At 33.2% G+C, this 22,154-nt stretch overlaps 1 protein-coding gene across 4 annotated transcripts in view; it reads left to right on the forward strand.

Annotated features, from left to right (window-relative positions):
* LOC108735188 (facilitated trehalose transporter Tret1) overlaps window positions 1–22,154 on the forward strand; it is a 68,486-nt gene that overhangs the window by 37,659 nt on the left and 8,673 nt on the right. Inside the window, exon 1 of one of the 4 annotated variants that reach the window (XM_018467021.1) lies at window positions 6,326–6,415. The exons of 1 other annotated variant lie outside the window; for it this stretch is intronic. Coding sequence is in view for 1 of the 3 variants with exons in the window: in XM_018467020.1 (XP_018322522.1) it covers window positions 11,117–11,156 (40 nt within the window). In the remaining 2 variants the exon portion in view is untranslated. Of the gene's footprint in view, window positions 1–6,325; window positions 6,416–8,275; window positions 8,349–11,101; window positions 11,157–22,154 lie in introns of those variants that run through there. 2 more of the 4 variants (XM_018467023.1, XM_018467020.1) reach the window with 2 other exon arrangements.

Raw genomic sequence — 22,154 nt, forward strand, 5'->3', positions numbered from 1 at the left:
TCCAAATTTTCCTGTTTATTTATTTATATTTATTGCTTAATATCAACAAGTATTATTTTTTAGGTACGAATATATATTGGTAAAGCCCAAAACAAGTAGATACCTATTATATACACACACGTTTTAATTTTATTAAAAATTATTCAAGAAACTCCCATGCCAAAAATTCTTACTAATATTTGTTCAATAAAATGCAGCCAAGAGCCATACCAATATCATATATTTCGCGTTTGTTCGAAAAATTTAAAAAACTTGATTAGCCACAACATTGACACAGTCTTTTAACCTTACAATAATTTATCACACATATATTCTAGACATAAAAGTAAAACGAACTTATTGGACGTAGTGTACAGGACACCACGAAATAACTATGATAAGCTTTACATAGGTCATACAAAGAGTCCTTGTGGAATTAGAATTAATGAACATAAAAATGATATTAGGAAAAATATCACCTGAACACCTATATACAAAACAGCTTTATTAAAATATTGTGTAGAAACTGGTCACAAACTAAACATTGATACTATAAAAATTTTCCGTACAGAGAAGAATTATTTTAAAGGACTTTTCTTAGAAGCCTCTTATAGATACGAATTCATGGAGACAAATCGGTTAATTCAAGATCTGATATAGAAAACAACTTAGCAGTGAACAATTACTACAGCATTTACAATTTTAAAATGAAAAATAAATTCCCTATTCATTACTTAAATACACGAATTTTAATAATATAACAACACTTATTATTTCTAAATTTAAACACACACATTCATGAACAATATTCAAATTACTATTACTTAAATGAAAAGACTATCCTAATTTCACCTTTACAAATACCTTAGATATATATATTAACTGTGGTTGTCACTTTATTTATCTTTATTTTAACTATTTATTATTTTAATTTTTATTTAGTTTTATTGCGATTTATTTATTTTTTTAACAAAATATGGGGTTGAAGATAAATAACGAGTTAGATATTTGCTGCTAATTAAAGAACTTGATCCGTTCTTGAAAATCAATGTACATAAAATGTGCAAATTTTTCCACATATTTTCGCATCAAACGACAGTGGTAATCGCCTAACGTAATTGCGTTTCAATAACTTTGATACCATTCTACAAAACTAGTTACTTCATTAATTGGAGTAAAACGAAGCCATTTCTTTATTTCGTTTTCGCTGTTATGCACTCAGTACCAACAAGTTCTAGATCGAAGTAAGTAACCCTGTCTCACAGACGTATTCATGTTTCGTATCAAATCATTTAATTTTTATTGTTAAATTAAATGTGAATGACATTTACTTAAAAGATGTTCAGTATAGACGCGGATTTAAAGGGGATGGAGGCAATTGGTGCAGTTAGCCTCCCGCTTCTGACTTTCGAGCAAAACACTGTATGTACCTATATGGACCAAAAATTATATTTAAGGGATTTTTGTTCATACCCCTACATCAACGGTTGGCAACTGGCGAACTGTGGAACGTTAAGTCATGTTGAATGTTCAGTTACTTTTTGACAGCTGCTTTTCTTGCACATGTATTGACTCATCTTCGATTTTTGGCCATTCCAAAAAATGGACCAAAGAATCTGAATCAAATTTTGTGTGAAAAACAAAATTAAGTGCGCGGACGCAATCCGAATATTGCCTGTGGCATATGGTAAAGCTATTATGAACCGAAGCAACGTTTATTGGTGGTACAAAATGTTTTCAGAGGGCCAAAAAGATGTGAACGACAAAGAGCGTGCCGGACGCCCGAGCACCAAAATTGCTCAATTTCGACCAGAAACTGCATCGTATTAAGATTGCTAAGGAGCTGTTGAATTCTGTCCACGACGGCCCCAATTTGCTCCACAGGGTCATAATTGGTTACAATTTATGGTTATGACGTGGAAACCAAAGCTCAATCATCCCAATGGAAGCTACCGCACGAACCAAGACCGAAAACAGCGCTCTAAGTTAGGTCGAAAGTAAAGGTTTTGCTTACAGTTTCCTTCGATTGCAAAAGCGTGGTGCATCATGAGTTCTTGCCACAGGGTAGAACGGTCAATAAGGAATATAATCTGCAAGTTTGCAAGCAATTTGCGCGAAGCAATCCGCCAGGATTTGTGGTAGAACAAAAATTGGCTTTTGCACCATGATAAATGCCCCTGCTCAAACATCGTTGCTTGTGCGCGAATTTTTGGCCAAAAACAACACACTAATAATGCCGCAGCCACCGTATTTCCCAGATCTGGCCCCTTGTGACTTTTTCTTTTTCTGAAGAGATCATTAAAGGACGACGCAACACTACGATTGAGAAGATAATGACGGCAACGCGGGAGGAGCTGAACAAGATCGCTTTGAAGTGGACAAAATAGATATCCATGAATAAATAAATAATTAAAAAAAAATGTTCACGATACTTTTTCACCAGATCTCGTTTGTTTTTTCTTGGACCTCAATAAAAATTTTTGAAAAAAATCCGGACCCATCTAAAATTACTTGCCGACCCCTGGCCTACACCCTGGAGGTTTAGATCATTGCTTAGCATTCCGAAGGACACCGGTAATTCCTTGTTCCTGCCTTGATCCGAGTTTTTCTAGGTTTCCTTGCATCACTTACTCAAATACTGGGACAGTAACATTGCACAAATAATTTTTCACTCTTATCTGTCTCACCCATTCCCATGATTTCTAAAAGGAGACTAAAGAGGACCTTTCGCTCTACCCTGTGGTGTATTCTTCCAGAGCGACTCCCCGCTCACCAGCTGCGTCCTCTTCTGAAAGTTACACGAGCCACTTCATTCAATTCGAAAGGTATCAATCAAGGAGAAACAAGTACCTACAGTAATTCTCTTAAACGTCGAAAAAGCTTTGTCACAACTATCTGACGTCTGTTTTTCGAAGTAGCTGAACGGTAATAAATGTTTTTCTAGTAGAAACGTTATTAGCTTTAGGTACTTCCCAATTTTTGTCAAATTCTTCTTCTGGTTCTTTCGGTCGATGGTCTGCTGTTATAAATAAACTGTTAAATATTAAAACACTTGTTGAATATTATACTCTCATGAATATCACTTTTATTCTACGTAACCGTTACAGTCCCTAAAAACTCATTATTATATTTAACTAGATTACACCGATCGATCAAGTGTGTTTCACTCGAAATTACTGATAACGATAAGATCGCGAACATTCAAGTACGTGTTTTACATGGATAGCAAACCAAAATTTTATCAAACTGTTTACCTGATGAAGCCACCGTGATAGTGAAATAATTGTTGTGCCTGTATTAAATATTCCGCGAATATAGTTACTTCCTGTGTTTGTTAATTTTTTTACTTTCAGTTTATCAGACTTTTTCTTTTATATGAGATATATGAAATGTAGGTAAAAACAGACAAAACCGCTTCCCCCTTCTTTAAAATAAAATCCTGTATTCGGGTTTAATTAAGTATTTCTGGATGAATGAAAAATGAGCTGTATTTTTTCTTCAAGATAAAGTGGTTTAATGGTATTTATAATTGCGGTCGATAAACTGGAGTAATAAAAAAAGTTTATAATTTGATTGTTTTCCAACAAATGGAACTAATCCTTAACCTTATAAAGGAGTCAAATATTGCAAAAAGGTATTCCACAGATAATTATCTACTGATAATTGGTCACCTAAAATAAATAATTGGTCAATTCGCTTTCTTTGAAAAAATAATTAATTAACTGGCGTCATCAGTATCGCGCATGCACACTACTGTAAGTACCGAAAAGTCAAAAATTTTGAAAATGATTTACACTGGCGTATTGAACAAAGTTTTTTAATTAAAATAATATCGATTAGCCAGAGCGTTTCAAATATTTTTCTCTCCCTTAGATAATTAAAGTTTTACTTATCATTAATCATTTTAATACTGCTTCCATTTCATTCGTTTATTCTGGAGTAGGTACGTGTAAAATTAAAGACAATATAAGGGAGAGAAAGGGTTTACTTTCTAAACTAACATCAACGTTTTGTCTTTTGGCGTAAAGGCTTCTTCTAGGTAGAGATTTGAATCAATAATTGCTTCTTCGTACCACTTGCTTCATTCATTCCATACTGCCGCATTACAATGGGTCGTACCATGCAAAGTTAGAGTTAAGACATATACTTACCCTAATTAGTACAATGTAATATACAAATCTCAGGTGTAGCTGTTGTCGTTTACTTTTTATATTACGAGATATTAATTTAACTTGTTATAGCTAATTAATTTGGATTGATTTATCTACACCATGTCGCCAACGTAAACGTAATCTCTCGGTAATTTTTTACTGTAGATGGAATCAGACGAAATTGACAAGTTGACACATTGAGAACCATCTCTTAATTTGAAATCAGTAAAAAAAATACACAGTAGGTAATAATCATATTTCAGAACTGATCGATATCTTATTAGAATCTTTACTCAATATTAAATCTCACCTACAGTCTATTTAATCCTAGAAAATTTTACTATCATTTTATCGTTAGATAAAAAGTAGGTACTAAATTCTATGCGTCATACTAAAATTATTATTTATAATAATGTATTATAATTGCATTAAGTACGCATATCATCAAAACATACGTGATTTTTTTAAATTCCAGTGTTTTTTTTAATATTTTTATTTCCTTCAATAAAGGCATTAATACAAAAATGCATTCATGTAATTAATTAATATACAGTAGGATCCGCTTATAGTGACATCGAAGGGAAATGACAAATACGTCATACTAAGCGAACGTCATACAAAGCATAGTCTTAGAAAATAAACAACTTTCTATTTTGGTTAGTTATAATAGAAAGAAACTACAAATTGAATATATCTATTTATTAACAGAAAAAGAAAAAGAACGATGAATTGTAATACCAATATACATAAGAAGGGTCAGAAAAATAAGCGAAAATGTCATTATTAATCATTTGGGTCACTACAGCCGGATATGATTTCTTGAAAATCAGTTACATTAAACGATATGTCTTGTTATTATTTGTCATTTGTGACACTATAGCCGGATATGATTTCTTGAGAATCAGTCATAATAAACGATACGTCATTTTAAACGCAGTCATTATATCCAAACTTTCCTATCATCATCATAAGGTCGTCAGTCCTAAGACTGGTTGGACACGTACCTCCACTCTTTCCTATCCTGAGCTGAACTTTGCATTTCCCTAAAACTAGAACAACCCACATCCTTAACTATTTGCGAACAGTAATCTAATCTAGGTCTACCTCTACCCCTCCTAACTCCTGCTTCTGCCTCTAATATGTCTCTGACTAGACCTTCATGCCTGAGAAGGTGTCCTACCAACCTATCTCGTCTATTTCTTATTGAATTTTCCTACAGAGGATTTAATATGAAAACCAAAAGTAACACTGCAGTTACTTCATATTAAGCGGTTGGTCAATATAGGCGGAGTTATAATAAACGAATTCCATTGTATTTATTGTCAAAAAATGTGGACATCAAAAAATTAGCTGTTTCTGAAGAGACCTTTTTTTATTCTTATAATCGCATAAAATATCACATTGGAAATTGTACTATCATTCATCGCTTTCGTACAATTTAAAGTATGTTTACAGTATATGCTATCTGCAATTATTTTGATCGCTGCTAGGGGTGGGTTAATTAAAGAACTGCTGAGTTGATCGAATTAGTGTTCAAGAATGACCACTGCTAGCCGTGATCGCTTGAACAGTATTATTGTATATGTTGCCGGAAATGTATGAAATCTAGGAATTGCATACAATTCCTAGTAAATGTATACAATTCCTAGGCTATTTAGGAAATGTATAAAATATTGTTTCAAAGACTTTTTAATACACACATATCCTGGGAAATAAAAACATTTTCTAGGTAATGCATGAGATTCCGATATTATACTAAGAAATGTATAAAACCAATGCTTTCTGTGAATAAATTCCTAGATTTCATACATTTCCGGTAACATAGATATATGTAATTGTCGTTTGGAACGACCACGGCTAGTAGTGGATATTTTAGTTATTATTTCATGCAATGTAGAAATTTTTGAGATAAAATATCTTGGAATAATCTATTACGCTCTTCTACAGCTTCATGAATTACACTTTACAGGCAAGCAATTTTATATTCCACATTCTATAAAGGCGTATTTTTTAAATCCCAAGCTTTTCTTGCATAATCACGCCGCTTCCAGTTTTTGAAATATTGAGCTTTTTGTTCAGTTTTTTGCTGGTTACTTTACCATTGTTAATTTTTTTTTGATATGATAATGATCGTTTATGAGGAAAAGACAAAGAAACATGTAATCTTTTTCTTATCCGATTATTGAAAGGCGATAACAATTTTCTTTATCAGTCTAATATATAGATATGGGACTTGGATACGAAAGGCTAGTTTTAGTTTGGACATAGTGCTGATTTAACATTTGGTGAGTGCATCAGTTAATCACTAAATATAATTAAGCTGTAATGTTACCAAAAGCACCCTATGCTATAAATTTAATTTATTTAAGGTGTTTCATTATACTGAGAAAATAAGACTACAAAAAAAGCTACTTAGCTGTATTTATTATTATCGTTTTTTTTTTGTATAAGATACTTTTAGAACTTTCTTGATGAAATTATAATTAAATTTCAATGTGATTAATAAAAGATCAATGGGAACTTAATAAGGTAATTAACAGGATTAAATTCTTGATCAGAAGCGAAATGCAATTCTGAACTGCGATATTTGTCATTATGATCATTCTAAATATTATAAATACCAACTACATACTTAACAAAGTTTTTACTGTATTAATATTGCTGTATTTTATTTAAATTAAAGCTGCATTCGTTGATTAATTGCTTATTGGACATATGTCGTATTAATAACGAGTGTGAACAATATTGAAACCACAATTCACACCTGGTAATTTGGAAAAACATCTCAACAAGAATTTACTTTTTTTTACCATATTCCTACCAAAAGTATGAAATTTTTTCCTGATTTGAAAGCGCAACATTCTCTTCCGGGTAAAAAATGGCGTTTACTTCATCCTTCACAAAGAGGAAAACTTTAAAGAGTTTGTTAATCAGGGGTAGACCAAGATTAGATTACTGTTTGCGAGTAGTTAAGAATGTGGGTTGTTCTAGTTTTAGGGAAATGCGAAAGTTAGCTCAAGATAGGAAAGAGTGGAGGTGCGTATCCAACCAGTCTTAGGACTGACGACTTTATGGTGATGAATCAGAGGTAATCTCAAAAAATCTCAAAAAAAAAACCATAGTTTTTAATTTATTTCACTGTTGTTACAGCACGGTTATTAAGATCAACAATTTATGAAGAACAGTAAAATAAAAGTAACAACAAGTAATCATTACTGTAGAAAAGGTGAAATTGTCATTGAGATAGTTCTCAAAACTACAAAATTGTAAACTTGGCTATAACTAATTGATTTCTTGAAGCGTGGATACGTATGTTGGAAAAAAAAAGATGGCGAACAGGGGTCAAATAGACAATAATTATTAGAAAGAACATGAAATATCTTGATTAATTTTGATTATTTCCGAAAAAGATGAAATAATTTTGTGATCTTGTCCGTGACCATCGTTGTCATTTCAAGGTCAAGCATTCTTTTAATGGGAATACATGTTTTTTTTTCTGTAAATTTTTGAGGATTGCCTGTGTGACATATGTAAGTAAAACAAAAGGGCTCATTAATAAGGTGACCATACGTCCCGGATTGTCAGGACAGTCCCGGATTTCCACCTTGCGTCCCAGATTTTTCTAGAAGCAATATTTGTCCCGGATTCAGGTTTTTTGTCCCGGATTGTCCCGAATTATTGAAAAGATTCTTATTTTCAATATTTATTTTAAATATATTTCAACTAGAATTATTTTTACAAAATTTGAATCGAAAAAATTGTGCATATCAAAATACGCGGCACGCTTTAAACTATTTGAAGCATACAGTGAACTCTCGATTCTGCGAATCCCCTTCCACCTACTCCTTAAATAGTATCTGTGATGTATAATTTTTATTAAAAAAATTATTAAAAAAATCATATTTAAGTTATTTAACTTACCTACCCGCCCCCTCCCCCCCGCTACAAGTTCCTGTCCCGGATTTGAAATAAAAAAATATGGTCACCTTAGCATTAACCGTTTGTATCTTCCCTGCTCAAAAACGTGATTCCTCCCCTTCATCTCCCCCAACTATATTATGTAAACATGTATTGTAAAATTCGTTCATATTACGGATAACAGCTTTCCTACTAAAGGTATCGTGTATATATATAACAGTCGTGTTTCATACGCGGGAGCTTCATGACGCAAATTAACCGAGATTTGTTGGACACTGATAAGTCAAACAATCCAACAAGGTAAGTCATTAAAGTTCTAATAGCTGCTTCTTCTCATTTTGTTAATTAGCTGTGTAGTAAACTAGGTTAGATTAGGGTTGGTTTGGGTTGCGTTGTATGATTATAAAAAAATATATTAGGTAGAATAAAAAGAGCATATTTTACTTTAGCTGTTTTGTAAGATAAGATAGGTAATTTTTTTAAAAGATCGGTACTTTTGGAAGGAATGATAAAATTGGATTTATTTATTTTTGTATTAATTCGAAAAACATTGTAATACATATTGCTTGTTTGATTAGAGTAAGCTTTCTTGTAATAATCCTTTTATAGGGGTCTATAAATGAAACTTCACGAAACTGATAAAGCAATATTTTTCGTAAGTAATTGCATGTTTATCAAGGGAATATACCACGCCTATAAATAATTTTATTTTTCATTATCTTTCTCTTGTGGTTTCGCTCTCTTTGATCTTAATTGTTCTTCTCATTCAAACCATATGGTTTTTTCTATTTCACGCTTATCTTAAAATTTCAGGAACGATTCCTTGCATTTAAAGAAATCTTTTCGGCTTTTCTTCCACTGTGCATTTCTGCATTTTTTTTTTACTTTCGGCCTTCAGTTTGCTTTGTTTATATGTCTATAAAATTCTTTAAAATTTAATCTTCTCTATAATCATAATATTTTCTCTTTAAATTAAGAATCGAGTCATTCTCCCTTCAAAGACTATGACTCTTTCTAAGTTGAAATTACTTTATCAGCCATATCGTTAGCTCTATTCTTATATCTTTATGATTAGAACTTACTAGTTACTAGCCTAATTAATTTACAAGAAGATAATTTAGCAAGTTAATTTATGAATTTAATTATGACACCTCATTCGATTTACGTTATTTTGTCAAAATGAACATTTAAATGGGGTTACTAAAAACCACAGAAAGTACTGCTGACTAATAAAATTAAGAGAAATACAATTTTGCCTTCTTTAATATTAGCGAAAGAGTCTATTTTGATAGATTAGAACGGATTTTATTTATCGTGCGCGAGTGACACATGGGAATCTGGAAATAAGTTGTAACTTTAATTTGTCGTGATAAATCATTTAGCGATTTATTTGCGAAAGTAGTGATTTTTTGGTGATTCGTAACGGAATAAGAATTGTACGTGAATTATTACCCGCAGACCTATCAGATGTGAAGTGGGGAATTTTTTTATGATTTCTTACCGAAAGCAGTGATTTATTGATTATCTGCAGCGAAACCCCCTGTAGACATTTGTCGTGATGAACCATTTAGCGATTTATTTGCGAAAGTAGTGATTTTTTGGTGATTCGTAACAGAATAAAAATTGTACGTGAATTACCCGCAGACCTATCAGATGTGAAGTGGGGAATATTTTCATGATTTATTACCGAAAGCAATGATTTATTGATTATCTGCAGCGAAACCCCCTGTATGCATTTGTCGTGATGAACCATTTAGCGATTTATTTGCGAAGTAGTGATTTTTTGGTGATTCGTAACGAAATAAGAATTGTACGTGAATTATTACCCGCAGACCTATCAGATGTGAAGTGGGGATTTTTTTTATGATTTATTACCGAAAGCAATGATTTATTGATTATCTGCAGCGAAACTCCTCTGTAGGCATTTGTCGTGATGAACCATTAGCGATTTATTTGCGAAGTAGTGATTTTTTTTGGTGATTCGTAACGGAATAAGAATTGTACGTGAATTACCGGCAGACCTATCAGATGTGAAGTGGGGAATTTTTTTATGATTTGTTACCGAAAAGAGTGATTTATTAATTATCTGCAGTGAAACTCCCCTGTAGGAATTTGTCGCTCTCCTCAGGCAAATTAGAATTTGTCGTCATAGAATTTTTCGACTTATTTACTTTTTATGGGAATTCGCAGTAAAACAATCCTTGAAAGTGGTTAATGGATAGTGAAATCAGTCTTGACTGAGTTTCAGCAAATTAACGGCCAATTCCTAGATGGCTAATTGTTGTTAAACATAATATTATAAATGTGAATATAAGTTTGTTTATTACCATTTGACGCCTTAACTACTCAGCCGATCATCATGAAATTTTGTACACACATTGTCAAGGGTACAGAAAGGGACATAGGGTAGCTTTTATCTGGAAAAATCTACACTACTCCCGAGGGATAGAAGAATTTCTTTTCGTCTCTATAAAAGAGGATAGTGTTTACAGTCATTTTACACAAAGTGTATGTTTAACTCATAAAATTAGAAATATTAGTTTTATCCTGATGATCCTGGCGGGGAAGCTTGTATACATATATAAAACATGGTTTATGTCAATTCAAAGGAATCTCTCATATTGTATTTATTCTATTTCATGACCGAATATTGTTTTATGATTAGTTATTTTATAAATATGTAGGCCCGTGTGTATTTGTAAACAACACAATTTTAATGTAAACGAATACGAGGTTAAAGTATTTTCAGTAGATAACAGAGATTTTCTCATTTATTACGAACCGGGGTCACATAAACTGATATAACACTATAAAAGTTTCATTAGCGTTTTTATTTGTTTGCGGTTATGTTGTAAACATGTAAAATAATTAGAAGTAATTCCTATATAGGGACTTTAAGTATTATGATGATAAAAGTTGATATGTGTAATGAAAACTGTGCTTTTTGAAGTGCCTGCTGGATTATCTGACCTTGTATCAGATTTGATAAGACAAAAGCGTTGCCCTTCTAATAAGCAAGAAAAACTATAACTGAATAACGTGTGGATGGTAAACAATTCCTTGATAAAATGGCTCTCGAACCGCGGCTAGTAGATATCTGTTCACAAGGTAATAGCAGACCGTTTGATCAGAAGTATAGTCGTTTCAGTCTAATTTTGCCTGTTTTGCATTATATAAAAGTCAAAATTGTAAAATAAAATAAACCAACTAACTCGTATACCTACCGCTAGGAAGAGAAAGATACCTACCCTTATCTTTCTCGGCTAGTCGCAGGTAGCGAACACTTATGGTCCTTTATAAAGGTTGTGCATCTTTTTAAGAAAGTTTACACCTTTTTTTAACTATTTTATATATTAAAGGATCGAGATTTAATATTCACAACTAAAAATATGTATAACTTTTCTAACTTAATAACTATTGTAATTTTAAAATACGTTTAATCAAGAGAACCGTACTGAATAATGAATTACAATGAATTTCTTATAGAAATTTTCGGATATGTATTTAAACAATAAAGAAAGAGAAGAACAATTTAAGATAGATAGAGATAGAAACGAATTGGAGACTACTTATTACACGAAACTAGGACAACAAATAGATACATTTCAGGTAAATGTGGTGATACAATGAAATCAATTCTTAAATGAAATAAAGGTTATGATTGGAAAAGATTTACAATTTTGGCTTTATAATCCAAAACCGGCAAAATTAAAGAGAAGTCAGTATAGATACCTAACTTCTACGCAAATTAATTAACAATAAACTAATCAGAACGGTTAATACTCATTGGAAATAAATAAGTGAAGTACGTTTAATTGCATACATATATTTATTGAAGTAAATTTTAAAATTACTGATGAAATAATATTCCTAGGTGCGTATGTGCTTGGATATAATTAATTATTTTATTAAATCAGTCAACTAATTTCTAATTTTTCGATGATTTCAAAGAGATGTTAATAGCAGCCGTGAAAACATCCAGAACTCATTACGACCTGACTGTGGATACCTCAAATATCATAGTTATTTTTTCACTTGTTACAGTCTTGTAAACCACTGCTCTCAAGTACCCGATAATCCTTTACCCTAGAATTAATTTTAATTTGATAAATAGACAGCAGTTTAAACTTAAGCTCACAACTCTATACCTTATAGGTATTTATTGTAAAAAGTAAGGAACAGGCAATAGCATAAACAATAATCATTGAGAGCACGACCTATATACTTCAAGATATCTAGTTTTATGGGTTAAAAACAGAAAATGTCAGCCAAGATTCTCAAATTATTATACTTATGTTTCAGCTATACGTATATCATTATTTTGATTTGTCTTCATATAAATTTGATCGATTGCTATTCTGTGTTTGCTTTGTAAACAGATGAAAGTCCCATTGGAAAACTTAAATAGGTACATAAAAATGTGTTTTCTTCTTCTGTTTGATATTAATCGCTCTAATATTTGGTTTAATACTGTGTAATCTGTAATGTATTACATGAGACAGTAAACACAAAAAATAAACATAGATATCTAATTGTACTAAGCTCAACTCTATATACATTTACGTCTTGTGAAACATCGATTAATCTGTGACATTAAAAGAATTACCAATATGTTTATTGTCCTAAAAACAGGAAACTTTTGATAACTTTTGATTAGAGAACCCTAAACAACTTTCTTGTTCTTTGTAGTTCAATGTAGGAATTCTGGGATTTGGTTCTTATGGAGAATAAAATGCTCCCGAAAGATTAATTTAGAAATTTCGGAAAAGATTGTTAAAGGTGCATGTTTGGAGCGTTCCGCTTTACGGGTACGAAACATGGACGGTGAACGCGGCGGAAAAGAAAAGTTAGAAGCTTTCGAAATGTGTTATTACAGGCAATTGATTAGGATATTGTGAATAGAGAAGGTTAGAAATGAAGAGGTATTAGAAAGAATAGAAGAATAGAGGGCTCTAATCATCATCATAAGGTCGTCAGTCCTAAGACTGATTGGACACGTACCTCCACTCTTTTCTATCCTGAGCTAAACTTCGCATTTCCCTAAAACTAGAACAACCCATATCCTTAACTATTTGCTAACAGTAATGTAATCTACGTCTACCTCTATCCCTCCTAACTCCTGTTTCTGCCTCTAACATGTCTTTGACTCGCCTATATCTTATTGACTTCCATAGAGTCCTCTGTTCTCCTATTCTTTCCAATACCTCTTCATTTTTAACCTTTTCTACCCACGATATCCTCATCATCCGCCTATAACACCACATTTCGAATTCTTCTAACTTTTTCTTTTTCGCCGCGGCCACTGTCCATGTTTCGCACCCGTACAACGCGCCGTGCGCCAAACATACACCTTCAACAACCTTTTTCAAATTTCTAAATTAACGGTTCGCGAGCACAGAAGACTTCTTTTTATTAAAGGCGACACGACCCTGCGCTATCCTCTGCTTTATATCCCTACTACTCCTTCCATCCTGACTTATCTGACTTCCTAGGTATCTCAAATCAGCCACTTCTTCCAGTTTTTCGTCTCCTATCTTTATATTCGCTCTTTCCGTATTTTAGTTTTACTTTTATTAACTTCCCATTAGGAAGTTATTGTAATTGGGTCGAAAAGTGAAATCGGAATTTTCATTATATTTCCACGTTTTAACATATTAGTAGCATGCTAGCCAATTTTTTTGATGATGTGTGTATGTACGTACGTACGTACGTACGTACGTACGTATGTACGTACGTTCGTATGTCAGCATTTTTTTCGTTTTCGATATCTCAAGAACGGATTGAGATATCGCCCTCAACCAAAATTTTTTCGAAAGATATTATCATAATGAAGATCTGAAAGAAATTTGAACGAAATCGGTCAAGCCGTTTTTTTTTTATAAAAAAAAAACGAATTAATTACAAACAATTTAATTAAAATACGTTCTAATCTAATCACAACAATGAAGTTACGGAATCAATAATAACTGTATTATCTAATGGGAAGTTAGTCGTATTAGCACCGACCAAAGCGTGCTCAGACCAATTTTTTATTTTCATACAGTACTGATTTGTCAGTACCGCTTCCATTTTATTTAAAGCTATCTCTAAGTCCTCCTTGCTAGATGCTAATACTGCTATATCATCTGCAAATCTAAGCATACTAATCTTTTGCCCTTGCACATCTATCCCTACAGTTGTACTGTCTTTAATGATATTGATGGCGTCTTCGATGTATAGATTAAAAAGTAGCGGTGACAGTGTGCATCCCTGTCTTACTCCCTTCCTACTATTTACTTCTCTACGATGCATCCCTAGCTCTATAACTGCCTGTTGCTCTTTATACAAACTAAGTATCACTCTTCTATCTGTATAACTCATCCCCACATTTTAAAGTATATTTAACATCTTATCCCATTTAACATTGTCGAAAGCTTTCTCTAAATCTACAAATGCTATGTACGCACTCTTTCCTTTTTCTGTCGTTTTCTTTATTGTTACCAGTAAAGCTGGAATGGCCTCCCGCGTTCCTCTATTTCTTCTAAACCCAAATTGATCTTCCCCTAATAGTTCTTCTGCCCATTTTTCCAACCTTCTCTATACAATTCTAGTTAAGATTTTTGAGGACTCTATGGAAGTGAATAAGAAATAAGCGAGATAGGTTAGTAGGACGCCTTTCCAGGCAAGAAGATTTAGTCAGAGACATATTAGAGGCAGAAACAGGAGTTAAGAGGAGATTAGATTACTGTTCGCAAATACTTGGATTGTTCTAGTTTTAGGGAAATGCGAAGATAAGCTCACAATAGGTAAAAGTTGAGGTATGTGTCCAACCAGTCTTAGGACTGACGACCTTATGATAATGATTTTTTAGTTTGTATGCATAGAGGAATAAATATTGTTAGTAAGTAGGGTAAATGAATGTAGGTATGCAGTAAATGTGCATATATACAATTTACACACACACACACACATGTCTAGTGACTTTTTTATATCTCTAAGATAAACGTTATCTAGGAGCAAACTTTTAAGGTTAATAACATGAAGTACTGTAATTATGTGGGGGCGTGTTCAAATACCTTCGTGTGTATTGTATAACAGATTAATAAACTATTTTATTACCGTAGTAAAAAGCTCTATATCTTTCAAAATCGATTTCTGATTACAAATATTGCTTGCAATAATTACGCGAATGAATAATTATGAATCATGTTAATAATAAAGCAAGGTACTCGATGAAAATAAGTTGAATATCAAGTAACTAGCTATAATTTTTTTTTTAAGTAGAATTCTCCTCTTGAAGCTTTATTTGATATTCTAATGAAAAAACAATTCCAATCACGACTTAATTTGAATGTTCTTAAATTGTCTACAACTTTTATGTAGAATTTTATTGAACTTTAGAGCTAAATAACTTAAGTATTTTGCATTGCACTGAAGCCTTCTAAAAAGATAACTCAAAGTTACTAGTCGCATTCATATAGGGATATTTCGCTCGCTTCATCGCTCTTTACAACGTAGTGCAGGTCCCATAAATTCGCCCATATTGGCAGAGAATTGACTTTTTTTTTGCGACATTCTGGACTATTTCTCTATTATGCTACCTAAGACAATTTCACCCTTACGTTGTTATACTGAATTAGTTTATGAATAGAAAAACTTATCACAAAAATATTCAGGACTATGTGAACATCTAAATGCTTGCTTCTGTCGACTGATAATCGGGTACTTACGCATAAAATGGATAGTGTTTACACAATAAAACGGTTGCTTACGAGACCTTTTTTTAACTTCCGATGGGTTATATATAAAAATCAAATGTATCTAAAAAAAATTGTTTAAGTATGGCTACTTTTCGACATAATCACTTTTGTGATTCGAGCATTTGTGGTACCTGGTGGATAAAGTCTCTAGTGATCTTTTCATAAGATAAACCATTTTGATTTATTTTATTTTTATAATGAGAACGTTATCGTAGATAGTGAATGATTGGACAAAATTTTGAGGACACTTCTTAGTTGTTAATTAAATAAAAAGCAATAGTACCTAAGTACAGCAGGGCTTATTTTGATATTCTAATATAAAATAAGTGTATAGACCTGCATATACATATAACAAATAAGGATTAAAATTTATGTAGTAATTATAGTCAATAATTTAAAAGTAGAGTTAATTAAGGTTACAGCGAATTAATAATATAAGGTATTTGTTCCCTGAATTGTTAAGATATAACAACTAATACATTTTGGAGCGTAATAATAAATTGTCTGAAATACTCTAGTTACTATGCAATTAGTGCAGTAATTAAATATTTTATCTATACTACCTTATTGTATCATCAGATAAAAGCACTTTAAGTTTATACTGAAATATTTTCAATGTTGGTCATTATCTGTGGAGTAATAACAATAATAAATTATAAAATATACTGTAAGTGCGGTACATTTAAACTGGATAAGAAAGAATTTCTTTTGAAATTGATGCCATGCATTAATAATTATACAATTACCCGTCAATAATCACAGAAAACAAAATGTAAAAAGGTAGTAAGTTTACATCAATTTGTTTATGTATTCGAAGAAATAAATAAATCATGAACTAACCATAATCTACAGAAACTTGGAAAGAAAAAGCAAACTATGCACCCCTTGAATGATCTGTTATGGTTAGTTTAGTTTGCCCTGTTTGGAAAATTAATAATTTTGTTGTTTTTCTCTCTAAGTATATGTATAAGTAGGTATATCGAAAAAGCCTTTTACGGTTAGATGGGGAAAATTAAAAAGTATTTGGAAATTAATAAAAAACTTTTTTATTGTGTAAATAATATTTCTTATCAATGTGCTGAAACAATTGACATCTTATTAAAGCTGCAAGATACGAGGGTGGATTGATAAGTTTCCGGCCTGACCAAGAAAAACAAGGTTTTTAAACATTTTTTTTTTTTATTTCTCAACATAATCTCCTCCAAGGCTGATACATTTCTCATAGCGGTGTTCCAGTCTATTAATGCCATCTCTATAGACTGATTCGTCAAGCTCCTCAAAATAACCATTTACAGCTTCGATTACTTCTTCATTGTCCGCAAATCTCTTACCGCCAAGCCATTTTTTGAGATTAGGGAACAGAAAATAGTCACTCGGGGCTAGGTCTGGAGAGTAAGGAGGGTGCGGCATCAATTCAAACTTTAGATCGTTGATTTTAGCCGTCGCAACGATTGACGTGTGCGCTGGTGCGTTATCGTGATGAAACAAGATTTTTTTCTTCGCCAGATGAGGTCGTTTAATTTTCACCTCGTGGCTCAAACGTTGCAATAAGTCTGCGTAGTATTGACCAGTGATAGTATTACCCTTTGCAAGGTAATCAATGTATATAATACCTCTTGCATCCCAAAAAACAGTAGCCATAACCTTGTTCGCCGAAAAAATTGTTTTTGCCTTCTTTGGAGTTGGTTCCCCTGGTCCAATCCACTGTTTAGACTGTTCTTTGGTTTCAGGAGTGTAGTGGTGGACCCACGTTTCGTCAACGGTTACGAATCGACGCAAAAATTCGCTTGGATTACGCTTATACAATGACAAATTTGCGGTAGAAATGTTTTTTCGAATCAATTTTTGGTCGACTGTTAGCAAACGCGGCACCCATCTTGCACAGAGCTTTTCCATATGCAAATGTTGGTGCAAAATATGTTGCACACGTTCATATGACATCTTACAGGTCTCAGCTATCTCACGCACTTTCAATCTGCGGTCTCCCAGCACTATTTGATGAATTTTTTCGATCATATCTGGAGTTGTGACCTCAACGGGGCGTCCTGAGCGAGGCCCATCAGAGGTGCTCACACGACCCTTTTTAAACTCGGAAACCCACTGCTTAACGGTTGAATATGACGGGGAGGATGTCCCCAGTGTTGAGTCCATCTCTTTTTTAATTTCCTTCGGCGTTAACCCCTTCAAATAAAAGTATTTGATGACAGCACGATTTTCCTGCTTTTCCATTTTTACGAAAACCACAGAGGCGTCTTGTTCAGCGTGCTGTCAAACCTACACTAGCAAGGAGATCGGGCTGAAACTATAGCTACAAGCTATCCAAGGATGGTACTATAGAATGTCACCTCAAGGTAGGCCTAGTGGCGTCATCTCTTGGTTAGGCCGGAAACTTATCAATCCACCCTCGTATCTTGTTTAACCAGATGAAGAAACAGCATATTCGTAAAGGGTATTTAATGGGTAATTGATGTGGATTTTTTTGTTTCATTTTAAATATTTTTTCTTTTTGTTAAATTATGTATAGCAGTTTTAGCATCTAGCAAGGAGGAGTTAGAGATAGCTTTAAATAAAATGGAAGCGATACTGACGAAACAGTAATGTATGAAAATAAGTAAAAGTAAAACAAAAATAGTGGTATGCAAGGGAAGGAAAAGTAGGGAAAGAGCGAATATAAAGATAGGAGACGAAAAATTAGAAGAAGTGACTGATTTTAAGTATCTAGGAAGTTAGATAAGTCAGGACGGAAGGAGTATTAGGGGTATAAGCAGAGGATAGCGCAGGGTCGAGTCGCCTTCAATAAAAAGAAGTCACTTCTATGCTCACGAACGGTTAATTTAGAAATTCGAAAAAGATTGTTAATGGTGTATGTTTGGAGCGGGGCGCTGTATGGGCGCGAAACATGGACAGTGGACGCGGCGGAAAAGAAAAGGTTAGAAAAGTCGGAAATGTGATGTTACATTGCTTGTGATATTGTCCTTGATTTGGCTTTCATTTCAACGCCATTTGCACTTATTGAATAATTATAACATATTTTTAGGCAATAGTTATATTTGAATAGTGAGGAATGTAATTGACTTGAAAAATAGACAAATTATGATAGAACTAAATAAAATAAAAAGCATTTCTTGTCTTAACAATTGTTTCAGTTCAGTATGAATCTAGCAATAGTTGACGTTATCAAAATTAATGAATTATTATCATGCTGTACACATATGTAGGTATATGCTGAGTAATACTGATACTAATTTCGAACAGTTTATTGTCGATGTTCATCAAGTCCCTCGTTTATGCTTCTACCCGTTTGTCCAATGTAAATCGCTATAATACACTAATTGGCTACTTTTAAGTAATTCTTTACACTCCTGTTTTTTTCTACAAAAATACTGATTTTTTATTAAATATTTCCTAAGTTATATTTGTCAACAAAATAACGACAAGGTTAAGGCTTTACTTGATTGAGATGTTTGAGATATAGGTAAAGATAAAATACCTTTGTGGCATATATATGTTATCTTATCTTCAACAGGTCGAGGGTCCTCTTGATGGAAATGTTGTGGTATCGTACAATCGAATTATAAAATCAACTTTTTGGTCACATGATTTTAGGAATATTACCTATGTTTGAATTATTCTGATCATTTAATGATAAAATCAGTACTTACCGTTATCTTACGATTAAAGCAATTCGGCAAAAAAATTATACTTAAAAATATTTTTTAACGCGATCAATAAACGAATTTCGCTTACCTATCTCGACTTTATCAAGCAATACAATCTAAAATTTTGTTATAAGTACAGAAACAGTAACACCGTACCTTTATAATATGTGACAGACCTTAGATAATGTAATTTATGTGTAGTTATGTAATAATTCGGAAGAGTATAATTACATGCTTACTTAAACCCACGAAAGCGCTGCGCTGATGTACCTACGGTTGAGACGTTCAAAATTGACATAGACCGCAATAAAACTGTCGCATTTATACTTCGTTTAGTTTCTCTAGCGGTGTGACCTTTAGTTTGACCGGCGCAAAGTAGAAAAGAACAACACTAGGCCAGACAAGAAAGGAGACAACTCTCGGCCAAACTCTCAACCGGTGAGGAGCGTATAATCCGTACAGTACTGCAAGGAGAAATTGATCATTTTATCCACTAAAATTGCATTGCTCAAATGTGCTGTTATTAGTACCAATTACTACTGAAAATATCAACGAGATGTTTATTTATACTTGAAGACATATTAAAGGTTTTAACGCTTGTTTTCGACTCGCACTACTATTCATGATTGAACAAAACTTTTGGTAGGTACTGTATGGAAAAGTATATTTAATGAACAAGAATCGAGAGAATATTAACCTTTTTTTCTCTACCTACGATTTTGCCAGCGCGCATCTAAGACATTGGAAGGGGCACATCGCTAGAGAAAATAAATAAAGTATACTTTCCTCTTTCAACTTACTAACTAGACTAGAACGGTTTCTGACAGAACGCCTACTTTTACTCACGACAGACGTTACAGGGAATATCGTAAACATAGAAAAGAGATGTCAGGTAGGAATTGCAGCGGACACTAATAAAGAAAAAAGAAAAACAGAGAGATGTAGACAAGCAGAATTTAAGCATCGCTTTTTAAAGAAAGTTCAACATTCTGAGAAATTTAGGAAAGCAAAGACGCTTGTTTAAAGATGTAATTTCCACCAGGCAATTATAAAGCCGACCCTGATCTTTTGCGTACCTAAGGAACCTCTAGCCGCTGCATTGCTCACTATTACTCGGTTATCTCTTTTCATTTTGTCTTTACTAGTCACGAGGCACTTCCTAACTTAAGAAGCGCGTATTTAAAACGCAGCAAATGACTACAGTCGCAAGAGGAAACAAGAAAGAAGATACGTCCATTCCCACAGATAATTTATTGCTGATTTTGCCAATTCTGATCGTTCCAACTGTATATACCCATGCGTCATTTCTAACTAAGCAAGTTATTAATAAGTTGTCTAATTAAGTGGAAACGAAAGGGTGGAATCTCGCTATTAAGAAAGAAATTAACCTAACCTAATTTAACATAAATAGTAAGCACTACTTCTTTTGAAGTGTCTTTATCTAAAACCGTAATTCTATAGTTTTACCGAAAAAATAAAGATCTCTACAAGAAGTTATCTTTTCACTTCTAGATTACGTTAGGGTAAGATTAAGTTCATATTAAACATTCGATTTCCAGCTAAAAGCTCCTTTTTGGTGGTGTACAAAGTCAAGATAATGAACTTGCTTCTTATTAAACATGTTGAACGTGCTTGTTGAGCATGTAAAGACCAGATAAATTTGGATTTCATAACTTAATAAAAATGACGCTTATGCAACTAGATTTTAGTGTGCTTTACAATGGTTTCACCGGGCTGTGTGGTTTAGCAGGATCGCAAGTGTAAACCGAAAACAATAACAGCTTTTGACAATATCGATTTTTTCAAGTTAACGAAAGTTGTACGTAATCTGTAAAAAATAAAATAAAAGACTGGTTGGATACGCACCTCCACTCTTTCCTATCCTGAAGTAAGCATACAAAAAACGTAAATTATCTACTAATTAAAAGATAACAACAAATACAAACAATAATAACAAAATATCATTCTTATCGAAAAAATCGGAAATGTTTGTTACTGAATTTTTTTGCATTGTAATTACTTATATAATAACTATTATCAGATCGGCGTCACTCTGTTTTGCCCACTCGGTTACTACATTTATTAATGGTCTTCAGCTCTATCTAATAAAGTTAATATACGCATCAAAACATAGCTAATACGACTGGAAAAGTACCGAATATATCAAGGAATTACAGCAATAACGAAAGAGCAATGGCGAAATATCGATTTTTAAAGGTTTTACTTATTCTAACTAGTGCATTCCAACCTTACAATTTTCAAATTTACAAATATTATTTGAGCAAAAGTATCCTTAAATGCCATGTGTGGAAAGTTACCACAGTCCAAATTTGAATGGCTCAACTAGTATTACTGAAGAGCAAAACAAGACCAACACCAAGACTATCCGAGTCTTGATATTGGTAGTGGTCTTGCTCAAATACTTCTAGCCTTGGTCTTGGTCTTGCTCAAATACTTCTAGCCTTGGTCTTGGTCTTGCTCAAATACTTATAGTCTTGATCTTGGTCTTGTTGATGTAGTCCCGATCTTGGTCTTTTGACGTGACAACGTCTTATAATTCGATGGAGCCGGCTGCACGCACGAAAAAACATGACTCATGCAGCGTTACCTCGCTCTGAGGCGTTCCATTTAAGGCTTGAAGTGCAAGCGAGAGCGCGGAACGAGCGACAAAGAGGCACAATCGGCCTCCGCGTTCGGCAGCGTTCGAC

The sequence above is a fragment of the Agrilus planipennis genome, unplaced genomic scaffold, assembly GCF_000699045.2.
Source record: "Agrilus planipennis isolate EAB-ADULT unplaced genomic scaffold, Apla_2.0 scaffold27, whole genome shotgun sequence".
NCBI lineage: Eukaryota > Metazoa > Arthropoda > Insecta > Coleoptera > Buprestidae > Agrilus > Agrilus planipennis.